At 51.1% G+C, this 17,179-nt stretch overlaps 1 protein-coding gene across 10 annotated transcripts in view; it reads left to right on the top strand.

The window, feature by feature from the left end:
* The window catches only part of LOC116954405 (mediator of RNA polymerase II transcription subunit 12-like protein), an 88,703-nt gene that overhangs the window by 42,141 nt on the left and 29,383 nt on the right, over nucleotides 1–17,179 (top strand). For 8 of the 10 annotated variants that reach the window (XM_076052333.1, XM_076052326.1, XM_076052332.1 and 5 more), the window contains exons 14-22: nucleotides 6,206–6,310; nucleotides 9,857–10,045; nucleotides 10,157–10,301; nucleotides 11,023–11,138; nucleotides 12,672–12,815; nucleotides 13,512–13,675; nucleotides 14,575–14,706; nucleotides 15,218–15,442; nucleotides 16,300–16,441. In XM_076052333.1, coding sequence (XP_075908448.1) covers nucleotides 6,206–6,310; nucleotides 9,857–10,045; nucleotides 10,157–10,301; nucleotides 11,023–11,138; nucleotides 12,672–12,815; nucleotides 13,512–13,675; nucleotides 14,575–14,706; nucleotides 15,218–15,442; nucleotides 16,300–16,441 — 1,362 coding nt within the window. The remainder of the gene's footprint in view (nucleotides 1–6,205; nucleotides 6,311–9,856; nucleotides 10,046–10,156; nucleotides 10,302–11,022; nucleotides 11,139–12,671; nucleotides 12,816–13,511; nucleotides 13,676–14,574; nucleotides 14,707–15,217; nucleotides 15,443–16,299; nucleotides 16,442–17,179) is intronic. The other 2 variants (XM_076052335.1, XM_076052330.1) reach the window with 1 other exon arrangement.

The raw sequence follows: 17,179 nt of genomic DNA on the forward strand, positions 1-17,179 counted from the left end.
TCCGCTATAACCCGGCTCTGACAAGAGCTTCGGTTGAGGCCCCAGGGTGCTGGTCTAGTCTTCAGATGTCTTCGGGTCTTGAGTGGACGAACACTGCCGGTCCCGTTGAGAGGACCGGCTTTTATACACCAGTTGGGGCTTACCCCGCCCCTAACCACACCTTCCCCCGAACCTTCCAGAAGTGTCTGGAAGGGTCAGGAATGAACCGTTGGCCCCTAGCCTTCAGCCCCCACCCCTTGGGGGTCTGGGGTCTCTCCCTCCTGTCACGGGGTACCCGGGGGGGGGTTTTACCCCAGGTTAACCACCACCCCTCTCGCTCACTCTCTCGGCCGCCCCCTATCGGCCTGTGAGGGTGGTGACCGTAAGAAGACCTACATCGCCTTGGTATGGCGCAACATCACTCCCCCCTCCGTAGCACCCAGCCGTCCCAGCTGGCAATAATCGTGAAGGGTACAACAATGAACCAGGTACGCGAGCCTCAACTATAACAACATAAATAACAACAACGGCGGGGAAGGTAAGCGACCCAATATAAATACCCCAGCCCACCTGTACAAATTTACACTATATGCAATAGATAAAAAAACGACAAGGTAAGTTTACGGTGTGTGAAGAAGTGATCCCCACCCCCCCCCCCCCCCGAGGTCACTGTTCAAGTACCCCCCAAAGAGCGCAGAAAAAAACGAACGAACAAGTGGGTTGTACTCATTGTGGAGTGCGTGGGGCGTATGTGTGCGTCGGGGGGGGGGGGGGGGGGGCGGGGTCAAGAAAATCTCTGAGTCCTGGACCGAGTCTTCATGGCCGGGCCGCCGACGGACGCGGCCTCACCCAAGCCGGCGGGACTCAGGGGTGCCGGCGACGGCGGTGTGGCACAGGGCGGTTTGGGTAGAGTGTCCGGGGGGACAGGGGAGCTCCTCTTGGCAGGGCTTGGTGGAGCAGACGTCAGCGGCGCTGGTGCAGGCGTCAGTTATGCGGCGCCTGGAGAGGGGGGCAAGAACTCCTGCTGTTGCTCCGCATCAGTAGCCACACAACCCGGCGCGTCGGACACCTCACACAAGCGGCCCGGACTAAGTGAAGATGAATCGGCAGCGTGTGAAACAAAGAAGGGCTTAAGTTGCGACGGATGCACGTGCCAGCAGCGGCGACCCCACCGAATCTGCACGCATTGGGGCCGAACCACACGTACAATGACAACGGGCCCTCGCCATAGCTTAGCCAACTTGGGGGACGTCGCCACAGGGACCTGAGGGCAGTGGAGCCACGTTGCCACTTGTGATCCGATACGCGGGAGGCCTGCAGGCGTTCGCTAGCATTTTTCGTTGCCTCTGAATTAATTCTAGCAGCCTCTCGTGCTTCGGTCGGCCTCTCGACGCTAAAGCGAAGCAAGTCGGACAATTTAGCAGGTTGTTTAGGTGGAGTCACACCGAGTTGGACGTCAACTGGGGGGTCGTGCTCCGTGCCGTACATAAGGTAAAATGGCGAGTAGCCGGTCGAAGCGTGGGGGGCCATGTGGCAAGCGGCCAGCACGCCAGGAATGTCCAAGTCCCAATCCTGCTGGCACTCGCTCACCTGGTGGCTAAGCATCGTCGCAAGTGTCCGGTTTAACCGCTCCACCATGCCATCTGTCTGTGGATGGTATGGAGACGTGCATACCTTTCGAGTGCCAAGCAGGAAGCACACGTCCTTGAGCAATTTAGAAGAAAAATTTCTCCCCTGATCTGTAAGCAGCCTTTCAGGCGCCCCCTTATCCATTACGTATCCATTGAAGAATGCTTCCGTGATGGCCGTCGCAGATTGGTTGGGGAGAGGCCAGGCCATGGGCCAACGTGTGAAGTATTCTGCCCCAACCAACAAAAACTGATATCCACGAGGGGTGGTGGGAAAGGGCCCCAGGATGTCAAGAGCGACAAGCTCATTGATCCGCAAAACTTTTATTGACTGTAACGGTGGCCGACAGGGCTTTGCCGGGCGATTTCATTGTGCGCATTGCACGCACCCCTTGCACGCACCCCTTTAACAGGTCGGCGACATCCGCCGCCATGCCCAGCCAAAAAAAGTCCTTCCGAATGGTATCTAAGGTTTTATGCACACCCAGGTGCATCAGCCGGTCGTGGACGGCCCACACAATCCTCCCGCGGAGAGTCGTGGGAACAACGAGAACGTGTCTGCCGGCGGCGTCATCCTGGCACATCAGTAGGCCATCCCTCAGAACGACGGGCGCCAAACACTCCGGATCGACCCCCTTGTCTGACTGAGTGGCCCGGCGGCACATCCTGATCAATGAATTGTCTTCAATCTGAAGACGACCCCAAATGGCCAGCTCGAGGTGCAACACTGCGTCGCTTGGAACTGGGCTGGCGGCCTCTTCTTGAGGCCTCACATCAGCCGAGGCTGCCAGCGGCGGGGCCGAATCAATTACGGGCCGCTTGCACCGACCCGAGCTCCGTTGGCAACCGAGACAGGGCATCCGCGTTGGAATTCTGGGTGCCTTTCCTGTACATGACCTGAAACGAGAAATCCTGATGGATTTCTAGCCACCTTGATAACTGGCCGGATGGCTGATCAACGCGTAGGACATACTGCAAAGCCGCATGGTCCGAACGCACCGTGAACGTTCTCCCGTACAGATACGGCCGGTGCATGCGGACAAAGAAGACAATCGCCAGCAGTTCGCGGCGTGTCACACAGTAGCGTTGTTCAGTCGTGTGAGAGGACTACTACCGTATGTGATAACGCGCTCAACCCCATCAATGACTTGTGACAGGACGGCGCCGATACCGGTGTTGCTCGCATCTGTATCAAGGTTAAAAGGCACAGAAAAATCGGGATAGCGGAGAGGAGGCGTGTCAACCAAAGCCTTTCGAAGTGCCCGGAACGAGGCCTCCTCAGCGTCACCCCAATTAAACTTCTGACCTTTCACTGTCAAGGCGTGGAGCGGTTTAGCGATGGTGGCAAATTTCGCGACAAAGCAGCGGTAGTATGAAGCGAACCCAATGAAGCTTCGCACCTCTCCCACCGACGTGGGGGTAGGCCATGTCCTGACGCACTTAGTGTTTTCGGGATCCGTTGCAATGCCAGATTCGCTAACAATATGCCCAAGATAACGCACAGATTTTTGCAGAAGATGGCATTTTTGTGGCTTAAATTTCAGTTTTGCAGTCCGCATTTTCTCAAAAACAGCATGCAACCATTTGAGGTGTTCGTCGAAGGTGCGGCTGAAGACGATGACGTCATCCAGGTAGTTCAAACAGGAGTCCCACAGCAAACCGGCCAGAACGAGTTCCATTAACCTCTGGAATGTTGCTGGCGCAGAATGGAGGCTCATCGGGAGCTGATTGAACTCAAACAGACCCTGCGGCGTGCGGAAAGCCGTTTTGAGTTGAGACGCCTCGTCCAATGGCAATTGCCAGAATCCCGACAGGAGGTCAAGTGTGAACAAATACCGAGCGCCGGCTAAGGCGTCAAGTGAGTCGTCCATCCTTAGCAATGGGTATGCATCGGCGACAGTGACTTTTATTCAGCTTATGAAAATCGATGCAGAAGCGCAAGCTTCCGTCGTGTTTTTTAACGAGAACTATGGGCGCGCACCCCATGGTCGAGTGGATGGGGAAATAATGTCGGCTGCCAGAATGTCATCAACGGCCAGCCGAACGTGGTCCTTCTCTGCAGGACTGAGCCTGTAGGGGTAGCATTCCCCGTGTCAATGTGGTGACTTAGCAGTTTTGTGCGGCCAAGGTCGAATTTTCCGTTGCTAAAAGTCCGAAAATTTCAGGAGGAGAGACCGCAATTTTCTGCGCTGTGACTTGGAGAGCTCAGTCGAGTCCGAGCACAGGGAGTCAACCCGTTGAACATCCGGTTCGGAACGTGGCATCGGACTAGGTCTCGCTGCAATGCTACCGACGACACACGCGTCGCGAAGTGCTGGCGACGCATGGGCAAGAACCGTGCCCTGGGGTACAACGGATGCCATTTACCCGGCGTTAAGAACCTGTAAAAACGGTTCTCTGTCTGCGGACACCAGGGTCTGCGCCCCCACGAGTTCCAAGCCTCGTACTGCCGTATTTGACGGGGCCAACAATATCCCAGCCGAAGTTGCTGCTGGGTCGAGAGGTTTACGAATGCGATCTGAACCCGCGCAACCCGACGCACAATCCGAACGGTCGCGGCGGGATGAATGAGGTGAACCTACGAGCCATGTGTGTGAGGTGCCGCGGCGAGGAGGGTGACCTGGCGGATGACGATGTAGGCCCGGAGTAGCACTGTCGTGGAGCCCGGCAGCCTGAAGCGACGTGGCCCTGCAATCCGCAGTTGAAGCAGGTCGTCATGCCCTGCTCCCGCAATGGTGATGTCCTGTTCTGGCTGCGATCCGCGTCCCATCGCGGCCGATCTCCCGACCTCCAACGCTTGCCAGGAACAGAGGCGATGACCTGAAGTAATCCGGTGGTAGCAGCACACCGGTGCGGGTGAGTCGCGCCGGAGGAGCACACTGTATGCACCTGGCAACTGAAGGGAGCTGAAGTCTGAGTCGTCGACAGCATTCACGACGACTCGGAGTTCCCGTGCGAGCCGAGCAGCTTGTGGATCACCAGTGCGTCGATGCCTTGCTCGTCCATTTTCGGATACGCCGCCCTTGCCAGCAACGAGCAGCGATAGGCGAGGGGAGTCTCCGACTCCTCGCGCTTCCTGTCGTCGAAGAGCTGGCGAATGTGTGAGGGCGGTCCGAATACCGCGGCCATCTGCCGTAGCGCTTGCTGAAGCGTAGCGCGGTCCGCCGGTGGGATGGAGATGAGCGCCGCCAGCACGTTGTCGTCGAGCGCCGCGGGGAGGGTCCGGAGCGCCTCCTCGTCCGACCAGCCTGTCATGGCTGCGTTGGACATGACGCGGCGCTCAAAAGCGGCCCAATCGTCTCCAGCCGCAGAGTTATCTCAGGACGGGCAGGCGCTGCTGTGCTCTCGACTTCTTCTCCGGCAGGAGTGGTGTTGAGGTGGCCGTGGCGTCGCGTACAGTGCCAATGGCGGCTCCACTGTCCAGTCGCGGCGCTGATGACGCGCCACCCCCCGATTGGTCGGAGCCAATGGCGGGGGTCTTTGAATTTTTGGCGGGAACCCCGGCAGCGATGGTGAACGCCGCAGCTCCGAGCGGCTCCGCCTGCTCGTCCTCCACCGCCGCCGACTCCCCCTGGTTTATCTCGTCCAGCAGGGACGCCGCGGCGTGGAGCAGCTCAGCGAGCCGAAAATGCGCCGCCTGGCGCGTTCTTCCCAGCGGCGGCGGCCCGCTGAGCAGCCGAGCAGTGTGCTGCGCAGCCAGCGGCGTCTGTCCCTCTCCCCCTTTCGGGCCCCGCAGACCCTGAGTTTATGCGTCGTCGGCGGCATCTTCTGGAGACCTGGTTCGTACTGCCTTGCTTCTCGATTCCATTTCGATCTTAGGTAGTAATCTTGGCCACTTCTGGCACCAAATATTGGGGGTATAAATGTTGAGCGAGACTTCTCTTTTGGAGGCAACGCGTTTATTACAATAAACGATAATACCAATAGCCGTAACACTTGCGGCTATGGCCCCTGTAACACTACGGGGTACGGCCCCGTCACCCGATAACCTAAGGGAGGTACAGCCTCCCTTCTAGCATGCCCTACAGACTCTGGGCTACGCTCTGACGGGTCCTCCGCTACGGGAGCTAGGGGAGGCTAGACTGACCCGACCTAGCCAGGGTACGGGTCTCACCGCTGGTCCGCTGCAACCTGGCTCTGACAAGAGCCTCGGTTGAGGGTCCCAGGGTGCTAGTTTCGTCTTCAGATGTCTTTGGGTCTTGAGTGGACGAACACTGCCGGTCCCGTTAAGAGGACTTGCTTTTTTACACCAGTTGGGGCTTACCTCGCCCCTAACCACACCTTCCCCCGAACCTTCCAGAAGTGTCTGGAAGGGTCGGGAATGAACCGTTGTCCCCTAGCCTTCATCCCCCACCCCTTGGGGGTCTGGGGTCTCTCCCTCCTGTCACGGGGTACCCGGGGCGGGGGGGTTTACCCCAGGTTAACCACCACCCCTCTCGCTCACTCTCTCGGCCGCCCCCCCTATTGGCCTGTGAGGGGTGGTGACCGTAAGAAGACCTACAGTGCCTTGGTATGGCGCAAGATATACGTGCGGCGTCTGCCCATTGTTGTCCACGGGTACCGAAATGAATGCGGATATCTGGTGTGTTTTTGGCCAGGAGTCTGGCATGGTTGAGTCCATGGAAATGGACTCTGGGGCAACAACTCTCTTTGATGATTTGGACAAGAGCGACTACAAGGCTGAGTTCCCGACTGACTTCATGGTATGTTTTAATTTTACAGTACAGCTCTGGATTATCCGTGTTATGGCTGGGAGGACGGCCGCGGATAACTGAAAATTGTGGATAATCCACAAATATCCATTTTTCCCGTGCATGTCTATGCCAAAAAAACACTAAATGTAGATATAAATTGAAGCATAACTGACAATATAGATTGTTACTCTTTTGATTTATAATTAATACTAACGATCGACCGATCGATGCGCGTGCTCAGTTACAACACTTTCCTGCTCCCACGCAGAAGACTTGGCCCGCTAAGTTTGATAGCAGAGCCATGCCAATCAACATCAATCAAACTCCGCCCACTTTTGTCAAGATATGCAACTACTGTACTGTAGAGGCAATCACATGGATTGCGAATTAACCGGAGGACATATTTCTTCCGTTTAAGCACGTGACTTGTAATACACATTTACAAGAATAACAATGTGTAACTGTTTTTAGATTGTTAATTTGGTCTTAAGGGAAAATCTACAAATTGTACAAACCGCACGCAGATAATCGAGAGTCTACTGTACTTGCACAATTAAACTCACTATTTTCGGCTGAGGTAATAAGTGACTGCACAAAATGTGTTTTATTTGATTAGGTCTATCACAGTTTTTATTTACCACGTGTCTTTATTCCTTTAGTGCCCTTTTTTTCCACAGATGGCCTCCGGGTTGGTATTGCATGTCGTAAAATAATTGCAAAGAAAAACCCCCATTATATTTGGATAAGTAATAACAACATTAGGTACTGCATTCAGACTTAATAAGAATTCACTAAATATTTACAATTTAATTATAAATAACACACTGCCGTACAGTTTAAACTTCGTCACGTACCATCGCCATTTAATGCCCACTGAGCTATATAGCCCCTTTTCTCTAAAGTGACAAATGACAGCCCGCCAAAGTGGCTTCTGCGGATATTTATATCACCCAAATAATCTAAATACATTTTTCTAATTTTGGAGGGAAAAAGTTGATGACCCGGAGACAAATCCACGTGACCACAGGGAGAACATGCAAACTCCAAATATACAGGCTCCAGGGTCGGGATAGAACCCACGACCTCCTGTATGCCAGGCGAGGTAGTTAACATCTCGTCACCGTACAAGTCTGAGGCTCACTGAACGCGTAGAGCCACAGAGGTATCCTGACCGACTTCATGCATTTATTTTGTTGATAAGATTAACTTAAAGGTAAAGTTAAACAATATATATCGAAGCACTAACACCAAGGGGATGACTATGGCATCAAAGTGTACATTTTTGCCAAATTCCATTTAAATACACAAATCAGTCTCCTCCCAGCAGCTTGATTGGTGTGGGAACAGTGTTCCTATAAGTTGATGTTTTTCTCTATGTATTTATTTATTGACACTTTATCAGAATCTTTAATTATACTGGGGGAATGTGAGCGACACAGAAGAACCCCTCTTAACGCCATTAATTGGTTCCACGTAACCGGTCGTTAAGCGAGTATTGGAAATACACGTTGAAGGCTTAATTTGTTCCGATAGCATCGAACGTGACCCTTTTTCACCCAAAAAGCGTATGTTATAATATTTAAGCAATTGCTATTAATACGTAAAGATACTTACAGCATTGTAAACAAATAATATTAAAATGAACGCGGTTAATCAATGTATTAATTGATATTTACTGTACCTAAAACAGCCCTTCGTTAACAGGGGAATGGTCGGGAAGCGAAGGCATTGGGCTCTATGGAGGCAGGACACCACTATCCACTACATTATACACTACACTATACACTACATTATACACTACACTATACACTACACACTACACTATACACTACACTATACACTACACTATACACTACACTATCCAATACATTATACACTACACTACTATACACCACTCACTACGCTATACACTACACTATACACCTCACTATATACTACACTATACACTACACTACTATACACTACACTACTATACACTACACTACTACACACTACACTACTACACACTACACTATACACTACACTACTACACACTACTCTAGTATACACTACACTATACACTACACTATACACTTCACTATACACTACACTATACACTACACTATACACCACTACTATACACTATACACTACACACTACCCTAGTATACACTACACTATACACTACACTACTATACACCACTACTATACATTATACACTACACTACTACACACTACTCTAGTATGCACTACACTATACACTACACTATACACTACACTATACACCACTACTATACACTATACACTACACTACTACACACTACTCTAGTATACACTACACTATTCACTATACACTACACTACTAAACACCACTACTATACACTATACACTACACTACTACACTATACACTACACTATACACTACACTACTATACACCACTACTATACACGATACACTACACTACTACACACTACTCTAGTATACACTACACTATACACTACTATACACTTCACTACTCTACACTACACTATTATACACTACACTACTATAAAGTACACTACTATACACTACACTATTATACACTACACTACTATAAACTACACTACTATACACTTCACTATTATACACTACACTATTATACACTACACTATTATACACTACACTACTATACACTACACTACTATACACTTCACTACTCTACACTACACTATTATACACTACACTACTCGAAACTACACTACTATACACTTCACTACACTTATACACTACACTGCAATAAACTACAATACTGTACACTTCACTACTCTACACTACACTACTATACACTACACTACTATATACTACACTACTATACACTACACTACTATAAACTACACTATTATAAGCTACACTACTCTACACTACATTATTATACACTACACTACTATAAACTGCACTATTATACACTACTCTACACTACTATACACTACACTACTATAAACTACACTACTATACACTTCACTACTCTACACTACACTATTATACACTACACTACTATAAACTACACTACTATACACTACACTATTATACACTACACTACTATACACTACACTACTATACACTTCACTACTCTACACTAATTCTAGATTTGAAGCTTTCGTGACTGCAAGGATTCATACTCTTGTTGTATACAACACTCTACACTACACTACTATACACCACACTACACTATTACACACTGTACTACTCTACACTTCACTACATTATACACGAATGTACACTACATTAGACACTACACATTGGCTCTATGGAGGGCCGTCGTTAATGGGGGTGGTCGTTACGAGAGGGGTTCTACTCTACACTAGCATACACTACACTGCTAAACACTACACTACATTATACACGAATGTACACTACATTAGACACTACACATTGGGCTCTATGGAGGGCCGTCGTCAACGGGGGTGGTCGTTACGGGAGGGGTTCTACAGCAAAGCTCTTTTTCGCAATTCTCGGGCATACCCACAATTCTGGCCTACTGAAAGCCCGGCTTCGAGGGCTTGTTATTGAAATTCTGTGCGGGTGGTGCATGGGAAGGAGATGTTTTCTCCTCTGGACACGGACCCGCTGGCTTCGGAGCCCAAGCCCAGCCCGGCGTCGGATAAACCCACGCAGACCAAAGAGGACAAGCCCCTTCGCAAGGAGAAGCCCCTGGACCCCATCTTCCCTCCGACGCACGAGCTGCCCCGCCACCTGCAGTATGCGCTGCACTTCCCCATTGTGCAGGTGAGCTGGATCCCCACTTGCACCAACGATATTAGCGGTGAGCCGCGCTGACCATCCCTCCGCCGCGCTAACTGTCCCTACACCGCGTGCGTGCGTCTCCCGCGCACGCAGGACGAGTCGTCGGTGCACGAGTGCAACCAGCGGCTGATTGTGCTGTACGGCGTTGGGCGCCAGCGCGACGAGGCGCGGCACCACATCAAGCGCATCACCCGCGACATCCTCAAGATCCTTAACAAGAAGAGCACGGCCGAGACCGGTGAGGGGTGGGGGGTTGCAGGGTGACCGGCACCGCCGGGGATCGCTTACCTGCGTCACACCTGGACTGTGGCTCTTTTGGACTGTGGCCCGTTTGTCTTTCTGAACAACCCGTCTCATCAACTGGCTGTGTACGTACGTTTTTTTTTTGGCCTTTTTGCGCCGCACGTAGCCAATCGCAGGTGTTCAGGGGAAGGACAATAAATTAAACGCATAAAGCCGTTCCAAAGAAATGAGTTTTCAATGTAGATGATTTAAAAGTGCATAGCTCCCAATGGCTCCCTAATATTGGAAGGAAGGGCATTCCAGACGGCCGCAAACGTGCATCTGAAAGCTCGCCATGCGTGACCGTCTTTGTTCAGTGGTTCGCCAAAAGCCGCTGCGGGGATGACCAGAGTTTTGTGCGATGGCTGAGCATGCCGACTCAACCAGCTTTTTTTAATGCTTTGTCATTTGTTTGGCTATGCTTTTTCGCATGACTGTGTGCTGTCAGATGGACATGTCTTATTACGTGGGCTGTGCATAACCACCTTGTCATGCTTTGTCAGCTGGGCTGTGTCATGTCAGCTGGGTTGTATATTTTCAGCTTTAGTAACAGCTGGTTTGTCTTACCGAATTGGCTGTGCCCTGCCGCCCGAGGCTGTGTCTTGTCGCCCAAGCTGTGGTCTTGTCGGCCGGACTGTGCAGCGTGGCGGATGCGAGCCGAAGTTGTGCCATTACAGGGGAGGAGAATCAGAAGAGCAAGAGGAGTAAGCCGGAATCCTTCCCGACGCTGGAAGGCATCTTCTCTCGCTTCCAACAGCTCTCCTACTTCGATCAGCACCAGGTCACCTCGCAGGTACGCGCTGGCACAAGCACATTACACTTTGTGGCCAGCGGTGTGTACGATTGGGCATCTGTGAAAACAACTCGACATCTGTGGGACAGATCTTCCGAGCTCATCAGATTCCTCCAGGATAAGTAAATATTCTGAATCTGATTCTCTCCACAAATGGGGTTAACCATTTTCGCTTGCCAGTCATCAATAGGGTGACAGTTTCAAAGACAAAGATCCCCCGTATTGAATCAGAATCTTGATTTAGACTATGAAGCTCGTTTTCACAGATGTCCAGTAGGGGGCGGGTCAGGAAGTTATGACAGCAGACAGTACGAAAACAAGATAGTTGTGCAAAGTATAGGAAAGCTAAGCAAGTCACTAAATATTAATACGTATAAATTACAAATTGCATCTAGATTTGAAGCTTTCGTGACTGCAGGAATCCATGCTCTTTGGTTCTTTCGGTAAAGTCACGTAGGTATAAAATAAAATAAATCACGTTTCGATTGCAACACAAGCAATCATCATAATGATGAGGATAAAATAAAATAAATCACGACATATCGATTGCAATCAAAACGTCGTGATCATGATGTTGCAATCGAAACGTCTTGATTTATTTTATTTTATACCTACGTGACTTTACCGAAACAACCAAAGAATACGAATTGTAAATTAATTCCTGGAAACAAGCTGGTGAGCCAGTCTGTTAAACAAGTCTCTTATTTCAGGAGGAGCGGAAGCTTGCACCCACAGGCATGCACTCTCTAACGTGCGTGGATTATTCGGTGTTTGACAACACACTTGTTGAAAGTTTTGGTCTGCTCAAAAACGTCGTGAATTATCCCGGCGCTCGTATTCAATTAATCAAAGCCAAGCAATGACACACAGGTGGGATGATTAGATTATTCTAACAGTGGATAGTTGCAGCTTCTGTAGAAGCCTGGTGCGCCATCTCGTGTCACTGTATTGGTAACTTTTGTTTTTTGTGTGCTTTTTGTTTTGGTGCCACTTCTTAATTTGTTTATTCATTTTTTACTTTGCCCGGTAGTGGGGTTTTCATTTGCTTGGTGTGTACGTGTGTGTGTATGGGGGGAGGGGGAGCGGTGGTGGAGAGGTGGTGTAGCGGTTAGCGTGCTGCGCGATGAACCCGGTGACCCGAGTTCGATTCCCGCTCGCGGCCAACACCGGTGACGATTATCTGAGCAGGTCCTGGGCCTCCCCTAGGTCGACTCAGCCTCAAATGTGTACCTAGTGTGGTGTGTAAAAACATCGCCACTGGGCAGACAAAGGCGGACGGGCGTGGTGTTGTCCATCTCGCGTTGCCTTGCCGGCCTTCGTAGGTGCTACTTGCTAACAGCACTTGCCCCAACAGTCGTTCAGGCTATACGGAGATCTTTGTATTTGTTGGGCTTCTTTCGCACCGTCCGTAGCCAACCACTGAGAGATGGCATTTGGTCCTCATATGTAATTAATGAACAGCGTTGTGGGATGCTGTCGGCATGCATGACGCTATGTATAAAATGTAAGTATTATTATTGTTGTGTTCATCAGGTCGCCAGCAATGTGCTCGAGCAGATCACGAGCTTCGCATCGGGGACGTCATACCACCTGCCGCTGGTGCAGCACATCCAGTTCATCTTCGACATCATGGAGCACTCTCTCAACATCCACGGCCTCATCGACTTTGTCATCCAGGTGCTGCCCCCCCCCCCCCTCCCTTCTTGGCTGCCTGCTGAATTGCATACTTTTTTTTACAAGATTCCCGAGGTACAAAGCATGAACCCTAACAAGGGAAGGGGACACAGAATTTACGGTGATCCCGAATGAGCTGAGCGTGGTAGTGGGGGGGGAGACAGTCCCTGGGCACGGTTTTAACGCTCGCATGCGTTTTGCTGTGTCTGCTGCAGCTGCTGAATGAGTCGAACGTGTAACAGGAGGCAATCGCTGGGCACAGTTCAACTGCTCTCATGCGTTTCCGCTGTATCTGCTGCAGCTGCTTTGAATGAGCTGAGCGTGGTAGAAGGGGAGGTGGGCAGTCCCTGGGCACGGTTCTACTGCTTGCATGCGTTCTGCTGTGTCTCCTGCAGCTGCTTTGAATGAGTTGAGCGTGGTAGAAGGTGGGTGGGAGGTGGGCAGTCCCTGGGCACGGTTCTACTGCTTGCATGCGTTCTGCTGTGTCTCCTGCAGCTGCTTTGAATGAGCTGAGCGTGGTAGAAGGTGGGTGGGTGGGAGGTGGGCAGTCCCTGGGCACGGTTCTACTGCTTGCATGCGTTCTGCTGTGTCTCCTGCAGCTGCTTTGAATGAGCTGAGCGTGGTAGAAGGTGGGTGGGAGGTGGGCAGTCCCTGGGCACGGTTCTACTGCTTGCATGCGTTCTGCTGTGTCTCCTGCAGCTGCTGAATGAGCTGAGCGTAGTGGAGGCAGAGCTGCTGCTGAAGTCGTCGAGCCTGGCTGGGAGCTACACCACGGGGCTGTGCCTGTGCATCGTGGCTGTGCTGCGTCACTACCACGCCTGTCTGCTGCTCGGGCCAGACCAGACAGCGCAGGTGTTCGAGGGGTGAGAGGCTCGGTCACCACAGTTCACAGTCCCTAGGCACCCATACAGCTTGACAACCATCACACTCCCCGTCATAGCTGTCCGTACAGCTACCATCTACTCATACAGCCACCGTCAGAACAACAATTTCAACCTCCGTCACAGCTGCCCATACAGCCACCATCTCCCATATTGGTGCTGTCATAGTCTCTATCATAGCTGTCCGTACAGCCACCATCACAGCCGCACACACAACCAAATAATATTAATGTTTACTTGCACGCTGGTTTAATAATTATCAGCTGCTCCTCACTCGTTGGGGGTCAGTGGCTCATTAACCATGTGACCACAAACACGTCAGCTGGACGACCAATTTCTCTTCAAGAAGCAATAAACACAGATGACACATCTTCACTCCCTATGAAACATATACATTTCACAGCTTAATTTTACTGAGGTTTTCGATTAACTGTTTTTTTTAATCCAGGCCTCCCCCAATATTTCAGATAAATCGAGAGTTTACTGTGTATTCCATCATCATCAACATCATCATCTCGCATCTTTTAACTCCATTGTCCTTGTACAGGATAGATCCCACTTCTCAGTGAGCTTCCGTTGTGGGCTTTTAATCAACTACGGTGAATTATGTTGTCCTTCCCGCGCACCTCCGATTAGCACGGTTGGCTACGTACGGTGCGAAAGAAGTTCAACATCCATGTATACAAGTGTAAAAGAGACAACTAAACACCCCCATGTGCCGCGCCTTTGCCGTCATGATCTCCCCACTCGGTGTGCGCACCGGCAGGCCGTGCGGAGTGATGAATCCACGACCTCCTGTATACCAGGCGAGGTAGTTAACATCTCGCCACTGTGGCACCCTTGCTGTTGTCATCGCCACACTCACATTTACATTCCGGCAGGCTGTGCGGCGTGGTGAAGCACGTGGCCAACCCTTCGGACTGCTCTTCCCCCGAGCGCTGCATTCTCGCGTACCTGTACGACCTGTGCGTGTCCTGCAGCCACCTCAAGAGCAAATTTGGGGACCTCTTAAGGTGAGAAGGGTGCAAGGCAGCTGTCGTCCTGGCTTACTGCCGATGCCGCTGGTTTGTAAGGCTTTCCAACCAAGGGACTGGAGTTTGTATGTATGGATGTTGAACGTCTTTTGCACCGTACGTAGCCAACCGTGCTAATCGGAGATTGACAAAATGCACGTCTGAACATGCCCTTGCCCAACACCAGTGTTTGACCCAGAGCCACACGACCACCTGCCAATTGTGGTATCTGATGTGGCCGTGATGGCGGTGGTGGTTGCAGCTGTTGTTGCTGATGCAGCAGTAGCTACTGATGAGAGCATCGGTTGCGGTGATTGTGGTGGCTTTGGAGGTTGCGGTCGATGCAGCAGTCAGTGGCAACTGATATAACATCGGTTACGGTGGTTGTAGTGACTGTGGTAGCTGCGGCTGTGGTGGTGGTGGTGTCCGTTGCAGTAGTGGCTTGTGGCGGCTGCGGGTGGCGGTAGCAGTGTGACGGCCCTGGTGGCGGTGTCGCTCCCCGTGTCCGCAGTGGCGCCTGCTCCAAAGTGAAGCAAACCATCTACTGCAGCGTGACGCCCTCCACGTCCAACCTGCTGTGGGACCCCGAGTTCATGCAGGACTACATCGAGCACCCGGACACGCAGATCAACTACTCGCTGCTCGGCAAGGTGCTGCATGACAGCGCGGTCCACCGCTACAGCTTCGTGTGCAACGCGCTCATGCACATCTGCACGGGCCACCAGGATACGGATCGGTGAGTTCGCGCCGGGCGTATACCCCCCCCCCCACCCGCCGCCCCACCCTACGTAGCCCGCATAGTTTCAGTAAAGCTCATTCATTTGAGCGTTAAACTGATTACGATGAAAACCGCATCAAGTTCTGGGTGGGTGTAAAAACCACAAGCTTACGATAGCAGGAAGCTTTGGGGCGATATAAATAAGGCCGGTCAAGGGTACAGTTATTGGGGTAATAGGAGCAGCGGAGGGGTTGGAGTGATTCCCTATTGAGTTGTTTGATGTTTCATATCAGGATTAAGACGTTGGATGTATGTTTGCATGTTGAACTTCTTTCGCACCGTACATAGCCAACCGTACTAATCGGAGGTGCGGGGGAAGGACCACTTAACGCAAAAAGGCGGTTCTGAAAAAATTAGTTTTCAATCTAGATTATTTAAAAGTGCATAGCTCCATTGGCTTCTTAATATCGTAAGGAAGAGCACTCCAGACGGCCGCAGAAGCGCGTCTGCGCACGCGATGCTGTCACCGTCTTTGTTCGACGGCTAAGCCAAATGGCGCTGTTGCTGCGAGGGTGACTGGAGTCCGCATGATGGTTGATGCTCTTTGACAAGATCAACGAGGTATTGTGGATCAGGCTTGGGGGCGAGTGTTTATAATGAGTTTAAACGGAGCCCTTTCGATTCAGGACTTGATAATTGTGATTGCAACTTACGGTTGGAAGGCCAATTGGACGACCCTTGGGGGGGGGGGGGTTGATTGTACGTCGTCGTGATGATCCGTCGGGTGCTGTTCGCAAGGGAGTGGCCGTTACTGACAGGCCTCTGAAACGCGCGTCCCGTTTTGGTTCGGTCTTCGTTGGCGTTCATTCGCGAAGGATAAACGACGTGGGGAACCTGTGCGCCGAGCTGACCGCGTGCTGCACCACTCTGAGCTCCGAGTGGCTGGGGGTGCTCAAGGCCCTCTGCTACTCCTCCAACCACGGCTGCGGCTTCAATGACCTCCTGTGCAGCGTTGACGTGAGTTGTTAACCCCTTTGCCGTTCCCGAGACGTCTGCAAGTTGCTGGGTGTGGGGGGTCCCCCGTTCACCGCCGAATCTGGGAACGCGCGGGCGGCTCGGCGTTGTTTTTATTTCGAGAGGCGTAGCAGCGCAGTTGTTTTTAAACACGTTGTACTCGCCGCAGAGAACTGGAGCGACAAGACCACACTCTACGATAGCTTGCGCCAAACTGTGCCACATGCCCTCCCGCATGTCCTTGTGGAAGCCTCGGTATGTCTTCCGACCTGAAGACGTACCGATGATGTTTTTTTTTTTATTTTCGTTGATGAAACTGATGACGTGTACACGTACGTCATCGGAATGGGAAAGGGTTAATTTATCTTTTTTAAATTTGTCACGTTTTTGAACCGTATTGTCCAGGTGAGTGAAGGGACATGGGGTTAATTATGTCGATGCAGCACTATTCAGGCTTCATGTGATTTTCAACCTCACGTCCTGAGTTCGAATCTTGGCCACGGCTAACATGAGTGGCAAGTGATATCTAAAAGTGGTGTCTCACTCCTCGTTCACCTTCCCGTATCAACCAGTGTTGTGAAGTAGATTCAAACAACTATCACGACCAACATAGGATCGCCTCCCATCCAGCAGTTGTTTGTATTCTCGTTGGCTGTTGTGATTGTCTAGTTTTCAAGTTAGGTACGTTTTTATTCTACCCGAGGGACATTTCAGGGAAATATTTTCTGAGCAGTTCAAAAA

Source organism: Petromyzon marinus, chromosome 55, assembly GCF_048934315.1.
Source record: "Petromyzon marinus isolate PM22_M1 ecotype Great Lakes invasive population chromosome 55, UKy_Petmar_22M1.pri1.0, whole genome shotgun sequence".
Lineage (NCBI taxonomy): Eukaryota > Metazoa > Chordata > Hyperoartia > Petromyzontiformes > Petromyzontidae > Petromyzon > Petromyzon marinus.